Genomic DNA, 22,005 nt, shown 5'->3' with positions numbered 1-22,005 from the left:
TTAATTTAGCTTTGCTGTAGTGAGAATAATCGAGCACAAAATAATTAACTTTAATAAAATAATTAATGAATGTGAGTCCTTAACAGTTAGAAAGCAGAGATGACTGTAATCCAAGTATAAAAATAAATTACATTAAATAATATGCTAGTAAACATTTTACTTTAATTACAATTGCATATGTTTCATAGTATGTATGATATCAAATATCTTAGCATATAATTTTTACAGGATTAAACCAAGATTAAAAAATATCATATAATAGCAAATATCAATGATATATTTATCGAACCATTTTCCATTCAAGCTATTTCAATTATTAAAAAAATGATCAATCATAATTCAAAAATTGGTTATTACAGCAGAAGAAAACAAATAGGGACAGGCGTTATCATTTGTCACCCCAGGCCTCTAATTACGGACTTAAAAATACGGTGAATAACGCAAAAATTCCTCTCAAAACTTTCGAAAGTTTATATTATCTGTCATACATCACTAATTTTTCTATAATTTTCTACAGGAAAAGAAGGCCTCCAATAAATTTATTTTTCTCTTTTTTTCATAAATTTGAAAAAGACGTCGATTTATATTGAAGTTACTTTTTAAGGCGAATAATTAAAATATTATATATATATATATATATATATATATAGTCAATAATATATCCCTAAATAACATATCCAATTAGCGCTTCGTTTAAGAAAACTTCGCTTAACGAAAGAAAATTCATGTATTATTAAAAATGATGCTTTGAAAAATAACTGCGCTGTTGCTTCATTGGTGGGCACCTCTGAAGGTTTCCGACGGAATCGAGGGTAATTTACCTGTCAGCTGCAAGGCTCGCCAAGCACTTGGCGGTTTTCCATCCCCCACCCAAAAGCCCTCCCGACCGACAACAGGACGTTCGCTCAGGCATTACATAAAGAGAACGAACTGAAGCATTACATTCATGCTTCACGCTCTCTGCCCTGCTTCCGTTCCTCCCTGTCGTACAGCTGTTGGAGACACGGTGTTTCAGCTCTACTCTCTCTTTGTTGCACTCATATGCCATCCAGACTTGCCCGCGGCTCTACACACCTATTAAATGCTCTCCCGATCCTCAGAATTGGATTACCACACTGAATGAGGATATATTATCGGGAATTATTTTTATTCCCTTAAACGGTAAGCTCTTACATATTCATTCACTTTCTATAATTATTATATTCAGCAAATTTATAATTTATTACTATTGAAAATTCGAAGAACTGGCGGCGAAAAATTTTCATATAGTTATGATAAAACCGAACAAATTCAATTATTCGATGCTTTTCTGAAAGCGTAGGGATAGATATCGTTTTTTTATTAATATTTATTTTAAAATCTTACATTTTAGTATCTTCCGGGTTATTTTCTATTTTAAATCTCTTAGAAATAACGTTTCGCCGGCGAGCTTCAACGAAGGGTGAGGATCAATGAAAGAGCGAGAGAAATATCTGCGGGTATGATTCAAACCGGGGTGCCGGCGGAAGTTGCTATTTAACCGTATTCTTCTGAACCGCAGTGCCGTATATTCCGAGGATTCGTCTAGTGCGTACTATTCATATAAATCGTTACTCAATTTTCTTAAGTTACTCAAGTTTTATATTTATCACAAAATTCCCTTGAAACTTTTGAAAAGCTGTTGTATTTATTCATTTCTTTCACTTTTATCTTTGTTTCATATGCCTCTGGGATCGTTTAAAATATGTTTATTTTTTCGTTTCTCTAAATATTAGTTAAAAGTAAAGTGTACTAAGGCATTTCATCTGCATAATTTATATTTAAGAAAAAATATTACGAATGAAGATATGTAATGAAAATATATTTCACATTAATATTTTCATTTAGTAATATTTTAAAAAATTATCATTTCCATTCAAAAGAATTTTTACCATATAAATTTTAAGATAGTTATGCCTATAAAAATGTGAGTTTAGAACTTAATTTGGGGGGGGGGTTCTAATAAGCAGCGCCAGTGAAAAATGTGGTGAATACAAAGTATAATCTGTGTAATTAGGGGGCCCTACAACTGACCCCGTCAACATAGGATTGGTCAGGAGGAGCAGGTGTGGAGTTTTGCCTGCATAAACTTGTCTACCGTTGCTAACCCACTTCACAATTGTTAGTCAGTCGAAAGCGGGGTTGTTTGCGGTTGCAATCTGTTACTCTTTTACCTATGTCTACTTTGGAATTGATAGAAAGGTAAATGAATGCACTAATAAAAAGTTTAATTCGTTTTCTTAAATAATTTTATTTAGATGTAGGTCAAAATTTAAATGCATTTTTTGCTTTCCCTCCAAATTTTGACAATGGGGTATCATATCTTTTGCAGTCTTAAATTTTGTCATTTTTTAGGGAAATCAAACAAAAAAATTATAATACAAATTATTTCTTAATACATCAAAGTCGGATCTAAATAATTTTGTCCCTAGAATTTTATATCACAGATGTAATATCATTTTTGCCTTTACTATAACTTTAACAATGTGTGGATAATTCATTGAATACAATTAAAATTACATGAATTGCTTATCCTTAGCTGTATTCCACTATCTTCTGTACATGCAATGGCTATTACAATAAAACTTGCCAAACTTAGTTGTTTTAAATAATTGTGTAACCCTTTAGCAAAGCAAATTTCCAAAGTATATTTTCTTCATTTGAATTATAGAATTTTTTAAGTTTCTGTTAGGCTTCATTTTTCTCTTGTTTTCAGATTTAACATGACAGCTCAACTGCAAAGTACTCCTCGTCATCTGGCTTTTATTTCCTTAGCTCTTGGATTTTTAGTAATATGGACTGCAGTTCTTGCTGGAGTTTTAGTATCCCGTACTTTAAAAGTAAGTCTTGTTATAAGTATTTATTATTTCTTTTATCTTGCAATATCAGCAGGAAGTAGCAGGAACTAAAGAAAATGATTAGTCTACATTTTTGATAATTCATGAATTGTAATGATTTAATGTGATAAGAAACTGCATTTTTTTTTCTTATTATGTATTGAACATTTTTATTATTGATACTAAAGGTATTCAGTTTATATTGATGTTTTACTTTCTTTTTTATTTATTTATTTTGCATATCAGGCTTTATTTATTTCCTTAAAAAACTTATCCTTCTCATGTAAAAGCAGCTTATAATACTATTGAAAATTCATTTCTGTTTACAAAACCATTACAGTGTAATAAATTGTTTCAATTGGTCACTAGATAAATACAAATTCTATTATATATTTGTGAATAACTTTGTTTAGATAATTATATATTTTTGTTATTCACTTAACTTGAATTTATAAATTTCTCTCTCAAATATTAGCATAGCTGAATTTCCAAAATTCCTGAAACATACGAAAATATATTTCTATCATATATAGTTATATTTTCTGATATCTCTGAAAAATTTCTATTATTAGTAATACTAATTATAAATATCTATTCATATGTAAATAAAGCAATTCTTATTGTGTATTTGAACCAAATCCCATTAGTATATATAATGTGGTTGCATATACATATTGTGAATTACTTCATATTACATTACCAAAATATCTTTACTCTCTTAAGTCTAAAATCGATACATAATAAATGACAAAAGAAAAAAGTTAATTAGAGTGAGGCACAATTCTTCAAAGATTTCTAGAATTCATATGGGAAGATTTGAGAAAAGGAATTAAATGCAGTGCATAGAGGAAGATGAAACAGTGAATAAAATAATTTTTTAAAATAATTATTTTAAACCGTAATATGTCTCGGCGAGATTCTAGTACTCATAAAAGCTGTAATTTGTACAACACAACCAACATGCTCTTATATGCTGAATGCTTACATGCTGAATATTCAGATTTAATTCAAATATAGGCTATTTTATTATTTTAATTTTTACTATAGGTAAAAAAAAAAAGATATCCTAATTATTTTTTTGAACTCTGGAATGTAAATGTCATTGGTTATTTTTTATTTTTTTTATTTTACTCTATTTATTTTGGAGTTTAAAATAATTTATTATTTTAGTAAATTAATGATTTTAAAAGTTTAAACATTTGTTTTTTTAATTATTTAATGACATTTTAACGAATTGCAATTCTTTTAAATCTCCAAGTAATAAATTTCTCTTTAAAAATATTTTTTCCCCTAAGGAAATAAATCAAATTATAAACAAGAAAAAAAAATTAAATTATTGAAATTGACATACAAGGTTTAATCTCATTTGTCACTAATTTATGTCAAATATTCTAATTCTTTTTTGACTCAAGTGTCAATTTTTAAAATTCTACACGATATGTTTGCTATATTTCAATTCACCATTTTCCTAATTTTAATTCTAGTCCCCCCCCCCATAAAATTAGAATTATAAGATAAGAATCATCATATATTTGCTAAAGGCTATTGTATATTTGCCTTCGTACGATTTATCTGTTATAATTCTACAAATTCAGTATTAAATTATATTTGAATATCAGATATCTCCTACTTTTTTCATCATTTGATTTATATGAAAGGAAATCATCAAATCGATTTCATTTTCAATCCTATTCTTGTTATGGATTGCCCTTTATTCTATTAATCTAATTAAAGATTTCTTATTCTTCTATAAAAGAATAGGGAATCTGTAGTACTTCTTGGTATTTATATTTAGTTTATGATCTACAACTTCTTTAAATTAAATTAAACATATTTAGTTAATGCTGCTTTGAAAAATTTTCTTTGTTATTGCAAAGTAAATTCGCTTTTGATTGATTGACATTTTATGTAAAATGTTTGAATATGTTCCTCTGTATCTTCAGGTATTGTATTTTAATTTCAAACTGCAATTCAATAGAGATTTTTTTGGAAAATTTGGTTAAAAAAAAAAGAAAAAAGATTCTTTTGTAAAATTTACAACCATAGTTTTTATTAAGATTTAGTATTTTAAATACTGGAGTTAAATATAGTCAAACCAGTTTTTAATGATGAATTCAAAACAAAATTTATTTATGATTTGTTTGTTATGGCTGTTAAAATATAATTAATGATATATTTATTCTTAAAAGAGGAATATCCAAAAGCTCAAAGCAGTGGCATAATAATTGGAGGAGAAGACAAGGGAATTTAGATACCTTAGGTGTCAGTATTATGGGTATGATAGGGTTAAGTTATAGTGTGTTTATTGCCACTTAAAAAAAACCAGAAAATAATTCCAAAAAAAAAAAAAAACCCATGCTCCAGATACCATTTGCTAATGCTAAATCATTGATAATAATTGGGGATGATAAAAAAAAATATTATTTCTTGCTTATCATAATGCCCTTGCTATGCCATTGGCTCTTAAAGTTGATAAAATAGTATGACGCTTTGTATTTGGGCTCTAAAATAACACTTTTGTTTTATGACAAGATGCTCATAATCATAGCAATATTAAAAATGGTAATATAAAGATGTCCATTATTTCTAATTACGCACAAGGAAAGGAGCCATGAAGAATTGTTAAATCATAAGATGATGAGCAAGCAGAACAGGAAGTGAAAGATTTTGTACTATTATAAACATTGTCATTTAAAGTGTTTTTTTTTTCCCTAATAATTTTTCATGGTTTTAGAGTTTGCTTTTGAATGAATATTAATAAAATGACTGCTGTTGTATTATGGAATAGAATAACAAGCATTTTGATAAAATTCTGGATACTTATCATGTCATCAATTAATCATCAGAGGTTAATGCATAAAAAAAAATATACATATTTTGTCTTTTTGTTATTTGTAATAAAAAGAAAAATAATTGGTGAAAATTTTTTGTTTCATTCTTTAAGAGCAATGAAATTTCTTAATTGAGAATTTAAAGGAGGAATTTCGTTACATTTCTTGCACATTATTGGAAGCAAAATTAGTGTTTCTATTCATTCTTCTTCTCTTTTTGCTAGAGATGTACATGCATAAAATGGCATTCAGGGAAAATACCAAAATAGCATCATTCGCTTGCTTTATCTATGAATCTCACTCCCTGAAACTTCATTTTAGGAAATACTAGCATTAAAAGTAAAATTAAATCTCTATCACTGTTTATAACACTACATTCTGTTGGCAGGACTATTAGACTTTGAATGTCATATTTTTCTCAGATATACTGAGTGTCCGGGAAATATGGCTACTCTTTGAAAAATTAATTAAAATAAAGAATCAAATGTATTCACTTATGGTTTTTATATGTTCCATATCAAAAGTTTTTTTTTGTAATGTTTTATTGCATGATTTCAATGAGCACATCTTTAGTATTGTGCAACACGTTGAGTCTGTACAAGATTTCTAAGCAGGTTCTATGAAGGATTACAGGATTAACTTTCTGAATGGTCGCTGAAGTTCGACTTTTCATTTTATCAGTGTCATGAATTGGAGATTGGTAAACAATATTTTTCGCATATCCCCATTAGGAGAATGCAAAGATGTTATGTCTATCTAGATGGCAGATTTCCTCTTCCCATCCATCCCCCAGGGAACTTTTCATCTCATACCTTTCATGTTTCCAAACTCAAGAGTGACGGTGCTCCATCCTGATAGAAAATTATATTAGGTGTGTCCTCTATTTGAGTTAATGCGGAAACTTCAAGCATTTCAAGGTAATTGTCAGCACGGACAGTTACTTCAGAAAAGAAAAAAGACCCAATAGTTCAACTGGGCTGTAAACCACACCACACATTTACTTTAGAGCTGCCTTTTGCTTCCTTCAATATGGCATGAGGATTTTCTATAATACCTATATTCAAGTATTGTGTTGGTTAACAATACCTGATAAGTGAAACATTGCCTGATCCAAGAACATTATACATTGTAGAAAATTTTCATCCTCCTCCATTTTTTGTAACATTTATTCTGCAACATTTCACATTATCAAGGTTTTACATTTCATTGAAAAGAAACTTTAATTTTTTCAAAAAACCCATAAGTGAAAATCTTATTTATTATGCTTATTTTTCATTCATTTTTGAAAGTGTAGCCATACTTTTCGGATATCCTGTACTTTAGAAAGCGGGAATGTGCATCTCAGAGCATTTTTTTTTTTTTTTAAATTTTCATTACATTTATTAGTAAATTAGAAATTAAAAATAAATCGCATATAGTTTCAGATACTTTATGTCTTAAACTAAGAAGAATAGCCTTTTATATGAAATGTGTAATTAAAAATATCTATAACTTTAGAAGTTATAAAAATGTTTTAAATATTTCATATGACTGAGGTAATTATGGAGAAAATAACTTTATTCTTAAAATCATAGAGAAAGAAAGAAAATCTAATAATCATGAACTATAAAATCATTTGTCTGTGTTTATAGCTTAAGAGCTCTTTATATCTTGAATTAATTTTTTTATCATCATTTTCAACAGAGGAAGATTAAATTGTTTCAAAATTTGATGAAACAATGGAGTAGATTTAACTTGAATTTTAACAATGAAAACTACTGTTGCAAATCATATTTAAAAACATTTTTGAAGTCTTGTTAATATTTCAGAAAATTTCCATAGCAACAAAATTTTATATCATTGAATAGATAAATTTTGATATTTTAAGATGATATAATTTTTTAAACATTATAGTCAACAAAGAATGAAATTTCTTTTACTTTTTAATAAATAAAAATAATTATCAATATCTCAAAAAATTGCTTCAATATGTGTATTCTCAGTCTTCAGAGTATATTTGTACCAAATTTGATGATATTAATTTAGCAGTTTGCCCCATAATGTGCCAATAGACAGACAGAAAACATGCACACCTTTGGTTTTAGCATTAGTAGGGACAATAGTATAATAAGCTTTAAATGTGGAAGATAAAAAAAAAAAAATTACAAAATTGTTTTGAAAGTTTTTCATGAAATTTTTAAAAAGATGCTTAGGAAATTTGATTATTACTACTTTAACCACTTAAAAGGGGCTTAAATATTTTTTGTAAAAATGAACAGTTGTTTTTTATGAAGATTTTCATATATGATAAAAATAAAGCACAAGTATGCATTATACTGATTTTGTATAGAAACAGTATAAAGTGTGTAGAAATGACTTAATCTACTGAAAAAATATATAAATATGAATATTAAGGAAAAAATGAGATACAATGCTTTTTTAATCCATATGAACTCTAAATATTAATAGATCCTATGTACTATATATTAAACAAGTAGAAATATTTCTTTATGTGGTCTACTGCATGAAAATAGGAATAACAGATTTTTCCTGATTATTTGTCATGAATTGAAGCTGATAATCAATCAATATTAACATTAACATCAAAAACATTTTATCTGTATTGTTTTTATTTTGAGAAACCTTTTCAAGTTAAAGGATGTTTTATCATTCTTTTTCTAAAAATATCTTAAGATGTACAAGTAGCCCCCTCCATTCCTCTATTGAGATACAAATCTTTGAAAATTGTCATAATGAAATTTTCTTTTCATAAATGGTGTTTGGTAATTTGTTCTCTTTAACATAAAAGTCTAGTTTGAATTGGTTGTCAGGCTTGAAAAAGTCTCAATATGTCCTACATATGAAGAAGTCACTTTAATATTTTAGAACCTAGGAATATGGGTTAAAAAAAACCCATCCCAATACAACAAACTGATTTCTCAATTTTTTACCCTCTTTTCTAACACTCGGACCACTTGCTCTGCTTGCTCCACAGTCATGCCACTGCCTTTATCAAAAAATGTCACATTTGTAAACTGGCTCCATAAAGCATTATTACAGAAAAATAAATAAATATTGCCTTTTTTCTTGATTGAAATTGCTAAATGTTCTCTCTCAATTCACTAGGATGAAGCCAGTGCAAAGGAAACAACCAAGGTTTTTTACACTCATGAAGATGTTGGGAAAGTACTGTTTGCTCTTGGACATGAATTAGGTAGCTATATGCATTTTCTTCTGTAATTTTACTTCATATTTTCATCTTGTTTTATACGTCATAAACAAATATGTATGATGAAAATGTATTTCTTTTTTCATTAAATTTTGTGTGCAAGGAAATGTAAAAATAAAAATTCTTTTAAGTAGGGAATGTTGTGAATATTTAATTTCTAGCTTTTTTAGAATTTTTAAACTGATTATTCATATTGTTAGATTTTATACTCTTTTACTGGTTAATTTGACAGTATAGTGAATCTTTCTTGATTCTAATTGTTTCTGATATTATTCAAAACATGTAAATGTGATTTATTTTCTTTTTTTTATCATTTTTATACTCTAGCACATTTTTCAATACCACTGCGTTTTGAATTCATTGATCTGAATTTTTTACTCTCTTTGTATGGTTGATTTGCACAGATATATGACTATTCATAGCACAATAAAAATAAAAAGTCTGGTATGAAAAGTGGAATATGAAGTTGATTTAATATTCTGAAAGAAGTAAAAATAAATTTAAATTAAAATACCCTAGAGAAACTTTAAATTAATTAAAGTTTCTCTAAGTGAAAAGGAATGATAAAAACAAATAATGCAAAATATTAAAAAAAGGAGTAAATGAAAATTGAACAGCTATATTACTGACTTTCTCTAATATTTAATTATTTTTCCAGCATTTGAAAAATGATGAAACATTCTTTAGCTTGAGCACATTACTCATTTTGAAATTAAATATTCTGAAACTGCAGAATTGATAAGCATTTATTTTGCATATGTTGCATTTATAAAGCGAGATTTTTTTGCATTTTGGATACTTGAGGGATATGAACCTCTGTTAATGGTGTTTAATACAATGGAGCTGCATAATTGCATACTCATGAACTGACAATAAATTGTGCTTCTTTCCATCTAATCATTTGAGAAGGAATAATGTGAAAGATGGTAAACTCTTGATTTAAAGAATTGATTGAGGCAAATGTGTTTGTAAAATCATGAATTGTGTTATTTAATATTTCAAATAGGATATAAAGCTTGCAGTTATGTTGCATAATATAGATTAAAATATCTGATGTAAATGTATACTAAAAAAATGTTTACAATGACAACTGTGTATTGTAGAGTTAAATCTATGTATAGTTTAAACTTTGTGTTGCAGTTCGATGTTTATTATATTTTAATGCAATTATGTAATATATACAATATAATCATTATCATTATTTAAAATAAATATTTAAATTTTTTTTCATAATCAAGATATTTTATGTATCTTTTATTTCAAGATAATACTGAAGAAAACATAGTTAGTTTTAGCACAAAATTTTCAACCATATATAATTTTAAATGTTGGATTATCTTTCTTTTTAAAACAGCATTTTTCTGTCTTTCATATTTTAATAGAAAAGTGACAAAAAGTGTATTTATAGGCAACATGAAATAAAGAAGAAGAATTAATCTGACAACTTTTCTTTTTTCTTTTAAAAGCAAAATATTACATTATTCAAAATTCATTATAGCCAAAATTTAAACATCATTTTCTGATGAGGCAGTCTATTACAGCCTTTTTTTTTTGTACTTCAAGTTAGTCTGTCTTAGACTATAGTTTACAGCAACAATGTTTTATTATTTTTCTTTATGTTAATTATTATTTTACAATTAATATTTATTAATGCATTTGTTTTTGGAAATAAAAGTTCTGGAAACAGGAAATTAATTTCTTGTTTTTTATGAATGCTGTATAAATTTTTCCAGATACACATATTTATATATATATGTACACAAATTTCATAATATAGTTCTGGCATTTACTTTGCTCTTATTTTATTATATTTCTTTAAAAAATGTGAAATATATTACTGATTCGTTATTCATGATTATTCAGATAAAGCTTTTTTGTTGTATGATTTTATTATTGCGTTAATAATATCTTTTTTAATAATTAATAAGAATTAATTTTATAGCAACAAAGATGTTATTAGAAAATTTTATATTTATGGCATTATAGGTTTAGATTATATTTAAATTTGATTTTAACAGTGACAACTTAATAAATGTATATTGTATAATTTCCATGTGTACTAAAATATTAGGTGTGGTCTTATTAACTTCCTATTGTTTATCAATCCATCAAGGGTGATGATAATGTTAGCACTGAAAAATAATACGCAAATTTTGGAATTACAGAGTGTAACTTAAAAATATATTTATCTTAAACCACAACTGAATATAGATGAAATTGTTTCTCAATTTTGAGTGCTATATTTTAATTACTTCCTTTGGTAATATCCAATTTATTTAAAGAGAGTAAAAACTAAGTTCTTTTGATTTCAACAAAATTTATAGCTTTTACTTAACAATTAAATTACACTGCTGCATGGTATTTTGCACTTTTATAATTCATGGTGACCTTTTTAATATTTGATGAATTTTGTGTATAAAGTTATTTATATACTTAGTTCTTTATATGAAATTTCCTCTTTTTTTTTACATTGCATTAAATATTTCATATCCATAAAAAATATTTAAAAAATTATATCTATACACCTTTATATATATATTCAAGTGAATCAGTTTTCCTGCACTTTATAAAATCAATTTAATTTTCAAGGTTTATTTGCTGTAGAGTGGATTTATATTTAGACACAGATCTGTAAGAATATTTTAAACAATAGGTTTATTGAAAGCATTTAGTAGAAATGTAGCAATTTGCTGTAAAATGTTTCAGACTTAATATTTATATGCTTATATTGTGATACTTATTACATTTATTTATTGTTATATTCATTTATTTATTTGTTGTTATTTATTATATAGTATCAACTGTTGATTGGATGCTGTCTACCTCTGACAAGACTAAAGTGGATAACATTGTTGTAACTTGGAAAATCACTAATAGCATGATGAGTAAGATCAAAGAAGAAGCAAGTGATCGGTGGGTGACAAGTGTAATTTCAATGCTAGATACTCTACAAGAAAGACTAACTGTATTCAGAGAAACTGTTTCAGATGTCAAATCAAACCCACTATCAACAGTCAAATTTTATCTTGACTTGAGTGATTGGGTTTTACAACGATGCTTTTTGTTAGATTATGCAGGGCAGCATTTACCTGTTCCAAGCTTACCATATACATTATTTGTAAGAGGTATGGCTCAGCGATTTGGTGAATTAGCCCTTGGTACTATATACGTCAAATCTGACATGCCAATCAATAAGTCTGAGTTTTTCAAACTAAGGACTGGCAGTGAGGAATTAATGGAAGCTTCTTTTCATTTTACCCCCAGAGCTCGTACTAAATGGATGGAACTTCAAGAACAAGAACCTGGAGTTCAAAAAGTTATGGAGGCTGTTGTCGAAGATATATTATCTGGTAGCTCTTTACGTGGACAAAAGGAGCTGGCTAACAATTATTTAGATGGTGTAAAAGAGCAAATAGCAATGTTGTTGTTGACAAAAGAAGTATTAAATGCATCTTTATCATCATGGGTTGAGCGCCTTTCTCAGAGATCTCATAATACTCTTGCTTTCCATATGTCAATTGCTATAGTTGCCGTTGTGGCAGTCATTCTATGCTTGATAGTCACTAGTTGTTCATGCAGTTACTTTAGTAAAGGTCAACCAGATGTTGAAAAACACAATAGTCAGATGCCTTACAGTGTACTGGAGAAACCAGTTTTATCATCCAACATGAAACCTCAATGTTATATGTAAATATGTGTATATGCTTGTAAATATGTCAGTTGCGTGTAGCATAGTATTTATTATCTTCCATTTGTACAAATTTGTATGTAGATCTCAGAATAAATATTTTATATTGATTTTTTTAAAAATCCAAAGTAGTTTTGAATTTTTTTTTATTTTGTTTATTATTTTAAATGTATAAAATAATTTAAGCCGTGGTTAAAACGGAAAAGATATTTTAGCCCTGGTTTGTATATAAAAAAGTTATCTTATTTTTTCCCCATGAATACCTTGAATTTAAAATTTATCATATGTTGCATACTAATGAAAAGATTATTGCATAATTCACATGGTTGAGCAAATATTTTATCTTAAACTCCTAAAAAGTTGTTATAGAAGTTTTATAATAATGCTATTAGTAGTAATTATTAAATTATTTTAATCTAAAGACATATTCTCATATAAGCTGAAACGTCTAAATATTAAGCCATGAAAACTGCCATTAAAATGTTAATCTGATTTCTATAAGATATTTTTTATTTCTGGAATTTTTAGATGTTGTTAATAACTGGAAACTTGATTCATTAAAAGGTGAACAGAACACAACAAAAATTCGATTTGCCCAGAAATTTGAGAGAAGAACTCGAGCAAAAAATGAGTATAGTAAAAAACTATCTGCAAATTTCAATATAAAAATGATAGAAAATATTTATTTTTTTATCATGCAATGGTATTAATAAATAATATATGATCAATAAATAAACAGTAAATAACAGTAACATTAGTAATTTAATGAATTAATAATTTAAAAAATAATCTCAATAAATAGACAGCTGTGATAAAATAAAATGCAGCATTTTTAATGCAATTGTGCAGTGAAAATTCAAAATAAAGATTACAGTTCATAACTGGAATTCAGAGACTTTTTCTTAAAAAGTGAGAAATTTTTCATTACTTTCTTTATTATTGAATTAGGGAAGTTGGGATAGTTTTTTAAAGACGGTTTTATTTTATTTTAACTCAAGTTTAATATTATACAATTCAAACTCTGTGAAAACCATTTACTTAAGAAATATAATTATAATTTGAAATATCATTTTTGAAAAAGGATGTGACAATATATATATACTCTTATTAAGAGCTGGGAACAAAAAGTAAAATATTTTTTAAAAAAATAGAGAAGAAAGTATTTTACAACACAGTTAAATTTCGTAATTATTAATGTTGACAGTTTTGGCAACTTAAAGAATAAATTTATTTTTCTTGTTTAGTAATTAAAGAATTTGATGTAGAGATTGATGACTCAGTTTTAACCATTTAATCAATAAATCACTCCTTTCCTGTATCACTGGTGGTCTTATGATGTCATAATCAATTTTAGCACTTTTCTGGGATTGGTTCATCTTGGTTTAAATGAATGTACATTTTCATTCCGTCATATATATTATTCTATCTTTGAATACGTTGATACTTATGAATTTTTTGAACTTTGTGTCTTAGGTAACTAGTGATAATTATCTCCATCTTGTTGCTCCCAACCTTTATCAATTTTTTTTTACCTCATGATTGATCGTTTTCTTAATACATAAAACAAATTTATACTCTTTAATTGAATGACAATTTTTTTTTTTTTTTGATAAATGCCACGTCGATGTGCGTGGCTATATATTATTTTTTTTTATTCTTGATTAATCTTGTAAATTAGAAAAGTGATATTCGAAAGCAATTTAACATCATATGAGTGTTATACGAAATCTGTTCAGTACAATTAAGGCAAAAAGTTTATCAATAATTATTCAGTATATTTTATTTTTATTGTTAGATTGCAGAAATCTGTTTTCTAAAAGTTAAAGAAGCAAGCTCATTAATTATTTTTATCACGATTAATATTTTGTCTCGATTATTCTTAATTTTTAGTTTTTTTAATAATTAATTTCAGTTTTGAGAATGATCTTTCATATTTAGCTAGTCACAGGAATCATTAGGTATATGTTGTATACAGCATATGCGTCAGAAAAAAAATGAAAGTATGTTGCGATTTATTATCAAAAATTCTGATAAAAGCATACTCTCATACTATTATTGCTCAAGCTCATCTTTATTGTTGCTATAAAATGTTTGATTACTAAATGTTCATGCTCTTCTTTAAATGACGCCTAATTAAAGAAAAGTAATGTGGCGATGTTCATGGCATATTTTCTAAAAATCAATTGTTTTGTCGTGAATTTCTTCTTGATTTGTTTTCAAAAGAATTTCGGGAATATTCTTGGGTAAGTATCAGGAACATTCTTCATGTTTTGGTAACGATTGCGTAGTTGATTGAACAAAATATCTATCATTGGGTAAAACACACTTATGTTAAAATATGATTCTGGATTTTTAATTTGTATAATTCAACGTAGTAATTTTTCTCTTCCCTAACTCTACTCCGATAAAATTATTACTCACTATTTCCTTAAATTCACCGATCTCTGAAACAATGCAACGGGATCTACAATTGTCTTCCATTTATTTATTTAGGAATAAATTGTATTTCTAATTAAATAATTTCTCAGCGTGAAATTAAAAAAAATATATAAATGTCCTAAGTGTAGAATAATTAATATTTTTAATTCTTTAATTAAAAAAACCAATATATTTTTTTCGTCGTTCCTGGACATGGTGGTAGTTGTGACCTTGTTTCTAAGAGACAAAGTGTTAGTATTGCATTTGGAAGAAAATACCTTTGTTCATGTTTTTAAGAAACTAAAACTCACCTATTTAGGGGCTAGAACGCTTGTAAATGAAAATTAATAACAAAACAGTAATTTAACTTGTAAATAAAATATTAAGAAGAAAACGTTTGCACTGCAAGAAGCCATTTGGGACCCTAATTTTCTGTGAAGTAAAGGAAAAAAAAAAATACAAACACGAACATATATTATGAATGCGTGATTTTGCTTTTGCTAATACATCAATTACTTCAGAAAAATTAAAAAATTTTGCAATTTTTGTTTCGATGTTTAATATTTATTTAAGCGTTCTGAACACATGCTTGACTGAAGATAATTTTTTATTAATTTTAATTTCCTGAAAGAGCGCTCAGCATTTGCTATATTAACTGGCAACGTAAAAAGTTTTAATACATTTAGAAATAACTCATTATAATTATTATTTAATATGTATTGCAATATGTCTTGTGCGTTATTTACATCTCTTTCATTCAAAATCAAATCCCGTAGGAAACAAATTTCCTGGATTAGGTTTTCGTCTACATCTTTGTTATGAAACTACAAAATTTTTGTAACATTTCTCTAATTTATGTTTTTCTAAAGTTTTTATATCAGTGATTAATCTGAAATCAGAAATAATATTTGGTATACTTTTAAATCTATCTTGTACAATATTTGTACAATAACAGTATCAATTACAATGTTAAAAAAATGACACTTAAATTCCTCTACCGGATTTTTTTTATAACTTCGTCTTCTGCTAATTCGGAATATAATCTTTTTCTTTTTCCAGTTCATTTTTTAGGATTTGTTTTTCGGAAATATTGAAATTACGTGCTAGCACCTTTGGTTCGTCTAAAAATGTGTTAAATTTTGTTCTTAAATTTTTGATTTCAGTTTTAATTTAATTGACTAAATTGAAAGCCGAGTCAAGAACAATTGTTTTTGCTTGAAATAGTTTATTGATAGTGTTAATTTTCGACAATATTACAAACCATACTATTAAACATAAAGTAAATGGAATTTCTTGCAATGCATCCAATAAACTTTTAGCTTCGGATACCGCTGTATTATCGTTACTTACATCAATAAACTGTTCTAGGGCATTACAAGTTTGTTCAAACTGTGTATACACTGCTTTAACCGAATCTATTTTGGCTTCTCAACGAATGTCAAATTATGGCTTAAGAGTAATGTTTAAATGCTTTTGTAGCATTTCCCATCTTTTTGTAGATGCAGAAAATAATCATTATAAGCGTTGGAATATCCCGAAATTTTTTTTACAATATATACTGCTGGAAACTGCATCACAAATTAATAAATTAAAGAAGTGTGATCGGCAAGGCACATAAATTGCATGCGGGTTTAAAGAAAGTATTCTAGACTGTACACCTGTATATTTCCCTTTCATGTTGCTACCGTTGTCGTATGCTTGCCCTCTACAATTTACAATATCTGAAACAAGCTCACTTAATTTTTCCACTAAAGTTTTTGCTAGTTCTTCTCCAGTACAATCCATTTGGATACTATAGTATATGGCTGCTTTTGTGTCGTGTTTAATTTTGTTAAGGACTTCATTTTCTTATGCAAAAATAATTTGTTCTTGAGACCTATGTGCTAAATGATGCACAATTCTATTTTTAGAATTTATTATTTTGTTCATATGATCCATTAGCACAGGGTCGTATTTACTTAATAATTCGATTAAACTTAAAAAAATTCCATTATTAGGCGTACTTATTATTTCGTGGGTTCCTCGATGTGGAAGATGGTTACACGATAAAAATAGAATCACGTCTACAGATCTTTGAAATAGTAATTTGAATCGTGCCGTTTACTTACTTATATTAACTTGATTTGTTTTATCAATACTCGAACATAAATTTAGTCATTTTAGTAATTCTTTCCAAGCAATAATGAATTAAAATGACAACTAGAGCACTAGAGCGCTCATGATCTTGGATTATAGTTGACAGCTTTCTCCAGTTATTATACCCACCTATAAATCGTGTAGTTTGGTCATTTGCTCTTCTTTTGGAAAACAGTATACAACAAAAACAAAACACGGGGTCTTGCGTTTTTTGAATAAATTAACCAGCTGTGAAGATGAGTTTCACCCTTTTGGCATTTTTTAAAAGTAATATGAAGTGGAAAATGATCTACCTTCAGCATTTTTAGCAAAAACTCCTTTGTGTTGCACAGGTCCGATTTTAACACAAAACATTCTAAATTTATCAGTTATAATACTTGACCATAAACCAGGATCATTTATACTCTCTTGAACATATTTGTTATTGTCGTTTTCGTCATATTCTGTTTCGGTCATATTTGTATAAACACACGTTTCTTCAACAAATTCCACCGTTTCAGCATTTTCATTGCTATACTGTGTACTTTGAGCGGAACTTTCTTCCTCAGTTGAAGTTTGAATTGTAACTTCTGAAGTCGAAGCAATTTCTTTGCCACAATTACTTCGTAGCCAAGAAAACAGATCTACTTGTGACTTCCTGAAGTTTAGATTTCCTTCTTTTTTTTTTTTTTTTTCAGATAATTTTCTTTTTTGACACTCTAAGGGATATTTCTTTGGCATGGACATGGTTATATCTAACAGTATTAAGCAGTTTATGGAATGAATTATCAATTACTATATGCTATAATACTATTAGCTAGTAGATGAGGTAAGTGACTGTAAATCTACTTGCTTTATATTAACAATATTTTACATACTTGCACTAGACTATAATATATACTGTAAACTTCGTATATTTCCAAATCCGTCGACTGCTCCATTACCTCTTCTTTAATTTTTTCACTCCGGTCGCCGCCGGTGAAGCAGTAATGCAATGTGCATTGCTAGTAGTTGATCGTTTAACTTATCTTCGTTTTACTTTTTTTTAAACAACAATATAAACAAACATGCACAGATGCACGCATAAAAAATATTACATTAGACGTAGGAAAAAGTAAATAGCTGATGATTTAAAAGTCCATTTGAACTCGGCCTCGACTTCTGGTCGCCGCTTGCGCCCAGAAGTCGCTCCGCTCTGTCTTCACATGTCTAAAGGAGATTTCCTTATTCTTAAATGTAATTTTTCTCCCTTTTTATAGGTATCGCTGTGATCACTGCCTAATAACGGCGTCAGTCTACGACGCTCAGCCAGCCACGTGGAAATAAACTTGTATACTTTCAGTACCTGTAAACGCTATTATTGTTCAGAGCAGTATTTTAATTCTAAATCATGATGCCCCCCCCCTCAGTCATGGTGCCCCGGTACATAGCACCCCCCCGCCCCCCCACACACATGTCCGGTCCTGCATGCAAGAGCATTTTAATGAAACTGATCCAGTCGTAAGCTAGGTAAAATCTTGTGGCATGAAGATTAGTAACATAGACATTATTTTTTCTATTTATTGTCGTTGGTACTTGAAAATGAGTTTTCGAAATCTGTTATTTAAAATCATCTTTCAAAATGTACCATTCATTCCCGCGTTCAAAAGCCCTCTGCGCTTTTGCGCATGCCTGAGAATGTCTTTAGTCAAAATAGAGGTGAAAGGAAAGATAAAAGGATGAGGTGTTTACAGTTGACAATAGCGTGAATTCAGATTATCCAGATCTTGGGTGGCGTAAAAACTGCGGATAACTTATAATATTGTTGGAAAAAGTATTTATTCACAATAAAATGCTTTAGAGCATTTTTTATTTACTGTAAGGGGTCTAAACATTACATTATGATGAATGTAATGTTTAGATACATTCATCTGTAAGATGTAAGATATCTGTTTTTAAAATTAGTAATTCACTTTTAATAGAATAATAATAATTTTTTTTACATTAAACACATTTGTTATTGAATTTTTTGATAACATTTTGATATTAACAACAGTAGATAATCTCGGTCATATTTAATGATGTTATATAAAATATTTTTCATGCCACTTCTGAAAATCTTTTTGCCACTTGAATTAATCTGATAAGCACTGAGTACGCAATTTTGAGTTAAAATAAAATAGTACAGTAAGAAATGACACGACACTCACATACATATGGAAAAAAATTGAACGAAGAAGTATCTAATGGAGCGGGAATCATGGTCAAAGAATTCTGAAAATGCGCTCATTCTTTCGTATCTCACCCCTCAGCTAGGTAGAATCGTCAAAAAGTGCCAATCTTGGGATACTGAAACGAACAGTATTTCATTGTTAGCAGATTATTATATGCTATAATGAGCTGTCTTGAAGTAAAAACCCGTTTTACTGCTGTGCGCGAAATAAAATTACTTATTTTGAGAACGACAACATTTTTTGCGAATACAATTGTAAATATTACTACTTATTTTAGAAAGAAAATAAAGGGTCTCGTATAAATTTTCTTTCTATTTTGTCTTCTGAAACCATATCAAAAAAGTATTTTAACTGGTAAAATCGACTAAATGAAAGGAATGCAGATACAGCTTCAAGAATCTCATGAGTTTCTGAAACGTTACTCGAGGGCCAACGGGTGTCGGATACGAAAGCAGCGAGAAATTAATTGTCAAATGATATTGTCTTTCTGACAAAACAATGAACTGTACTCTATTTCACATATAATATAAAAGAGCATATAGCAAGATTCTGTGAAATTAATGAGCCTGATTTTTCTTGAATGCCTTGTATTGTTTTTTTTTTTTTTTTTCGTCGCTTTAATTCATTTTTACATTTTATATCTAAAAAAGAATGCAAACGATACAATTCACGATATTTTTTTATTTCAAATTAGTAAAAATAAACTCAAATTATAGAAGATATTTCGTGCTAATAGGGAATTCTTGTTAACAAATCTCATAATTTCGACTTTTTCCACCGTGTTTCATAGATTGTTTAAGAATAAAATGAGTTACTTGCTTTTCCATTGATGAGGCAAAATGAAAATTTTTATCTATTCCACCAAAAAACTGAACTGCATCTAAATTATTGGCAAATAATTAGAGATGTCACCTCTAAATTTCATTTAGAGATGTCACCTCTAAATGAAACTATTTTTCAATTCTTTTTCTAATTTATTATAAATGTTACAAAAATTGATTGCAAAATCATGCATTCATAAAAAAAAAATCTTTTCATCATCATCATTCTGTTTATAAGCTTTATTTTTAAAATTTTATAAACAGAAATGTGATGTCAAAATTTATAAAATCGGTTTTCCTGTCAGCATATTAGTGTTTGATTTTAGTTTTATAAGTGAAAACATACAAAATTGAAAATTATAGAAATCCAATTTAAGAACATATTTTTAAAATTATAAAATATTTCATAATATTTTTTCATTAATGTATAGTCAGCTATTATTGATGTAAAAATTTATGGTGGTAACTGATATCTGATTCTTCTTATTTAAAGAAGATGCTACCTCAGCAACTTTTCAAATACGTCTCTAAAAACAAAATAGATTTTGTTGATTTCGTATTTCATAGATTTAACTGTCTGAAATAATTCAGTAATAGAGTGTTTCAAACATTGTAAAGATAAGTATGATCATTGAAAGAAAATTAACTATTACTTTTTATTTTGAATTTAAAAAAAAATAGAAGAAATATATGCGGTATTAGAATCAGCTTTGTATTTGATAAAACAATGATTGTGACGCTGAACTTAGATTTCTAGAAAAATTTTGTGAAAATCTTTTAGTGTTCTTATGAAATTCATACGATTTCATTTACTTATAAAATGCATTGAGCTTTTGTAATGGTAAGAAAGTTGTTCTTTGAATATTTATAGTGAAGTATAATGTAAAAGAAAAAAGTTTTCAACAATATTTAACGTATTTGTTATAAAGGATTTATTTTTGAGAAAACTAGCCAGAATCAGTTAAGGCTTATTATTCCACCGTACAGTGGTTCAAACTTCGATCAATTTTGAACAACGTCATTTTTCAAACTGCTCTATTTTCCATTTTGGTCTATTTTTATTACATATTAAACATTCTTACCGTAACAAAAATCTAGTAGAATCCTTTTATCTTTTAACGAGAATTCTTTTATTCATTCAGGGATGTACTTTAATGACCCGATTATGATAAAAAAATATTAGGGAGTTAATCATTCATAGAGTATCTCACTAATGAGTGCCAGCACAACCGCCAGTAACAATTCTCCATTGCCCCTTAACAACCACTATTAGCTGATAACTTACGCGTTGCTTGGCGACATTCATTTATCATATACGGCTTAAAAGAGCCATAAAAGTAAATACATCAAATATATTACGTAATCTAATCGATTTATTTTATTTATTGAAATGGCAACTTCTCGCGAAAATTTTCATATTAACGATTTAATGGTATTTGCACGCTCTCATTTTTCGAGGGGGCTCTTAATTGTCGGAAATTTAAAGAACGAACAACAATTTCGGGTGATAAACATTAACCTTATGAATAGGCGTGATTCTTGATCCTGGTAAAGCCCTGGATCAAGGAAAGAGCTCCTTCCAGAACTAAGGAACGATTCATTTTCCGCTTACATTCTATTACAATAAACGTCTAATTGGTGACACGAGTTTCTCTAATAATTGTACGAAAATCGCCACTGATTTCCGGTGAAAAAAATCGGATTAGAAAACGTACATTCAGTTATTAAGTTTTAAATGAAAATATCTCTACATTTCAAACGTTTATTACTTTTTAAAGTGGAAATACTGTTATTTAATTTGAAAATTTCGTGCATACTTTTTTTTAAATTTTTCAGTTCTATCTCTGATTACATCT

The 22,005-nt window shown here is 27.9% G+C and overlaps 1 protein-coding gene across 2 annotated transcripts; it reads left to right on the top strand.

Moving 5' to 3' along the window:
* Positions 1-901: 901 nt before the first annotated feature.
* Positions 902-12,677, top strand: LOC129960382 (uncharacterized). Of its 2 annotated transcripts, none has more exons than XM_056073798.1 (4): positions 902-1,161; positions 2,735-2,858; positions 8,792-8,879; positions 11,690-12,677. In XM_056073798.1, the coding sequence occupies exons 2-4, from the start codon at positions 2,742-2,744 to the stop codon at positions 12,583-12,585; spliced, it is 1,101 nt and encodes a 366-aa protein (XP_055929773.1). In that variant the 5' UTR covers positions 902-1,161; positions 2,735-2,741; the 3' UTR covers positions 12,586-12,677. The 2 variants fall into 2 exon arrangements, with proteins under 2 accessions (XP_055929773.1, XP_055929772.1); XM_056073797.1 differs by lacking the exon at positions 902-1,161 and adding an exon at positions 2,052-2,220.
* Positions 12,678-22,005: the final 9,328 nt, after the last annotated feature.

Source organism: Argiope bruennichi, chromosome X2 (genome assembly GCF_947563725.1).
Source record: "Argiope bruennichi chromosome X2, qqArgBrue1.1, whole genome shotgun sequence".
Classification (NCBI taxonomy): Eukaryota; Metazoa; Arthropoda; class Arachnida; order Araneae; family Araneidae; genus Argiope; species Argiope bruennichi.
The sequence above is the reverse complement of the archived record's forward strand: the minus strand, read 5'-3'. Positions and strand labels throughout refer to the sequence as shown.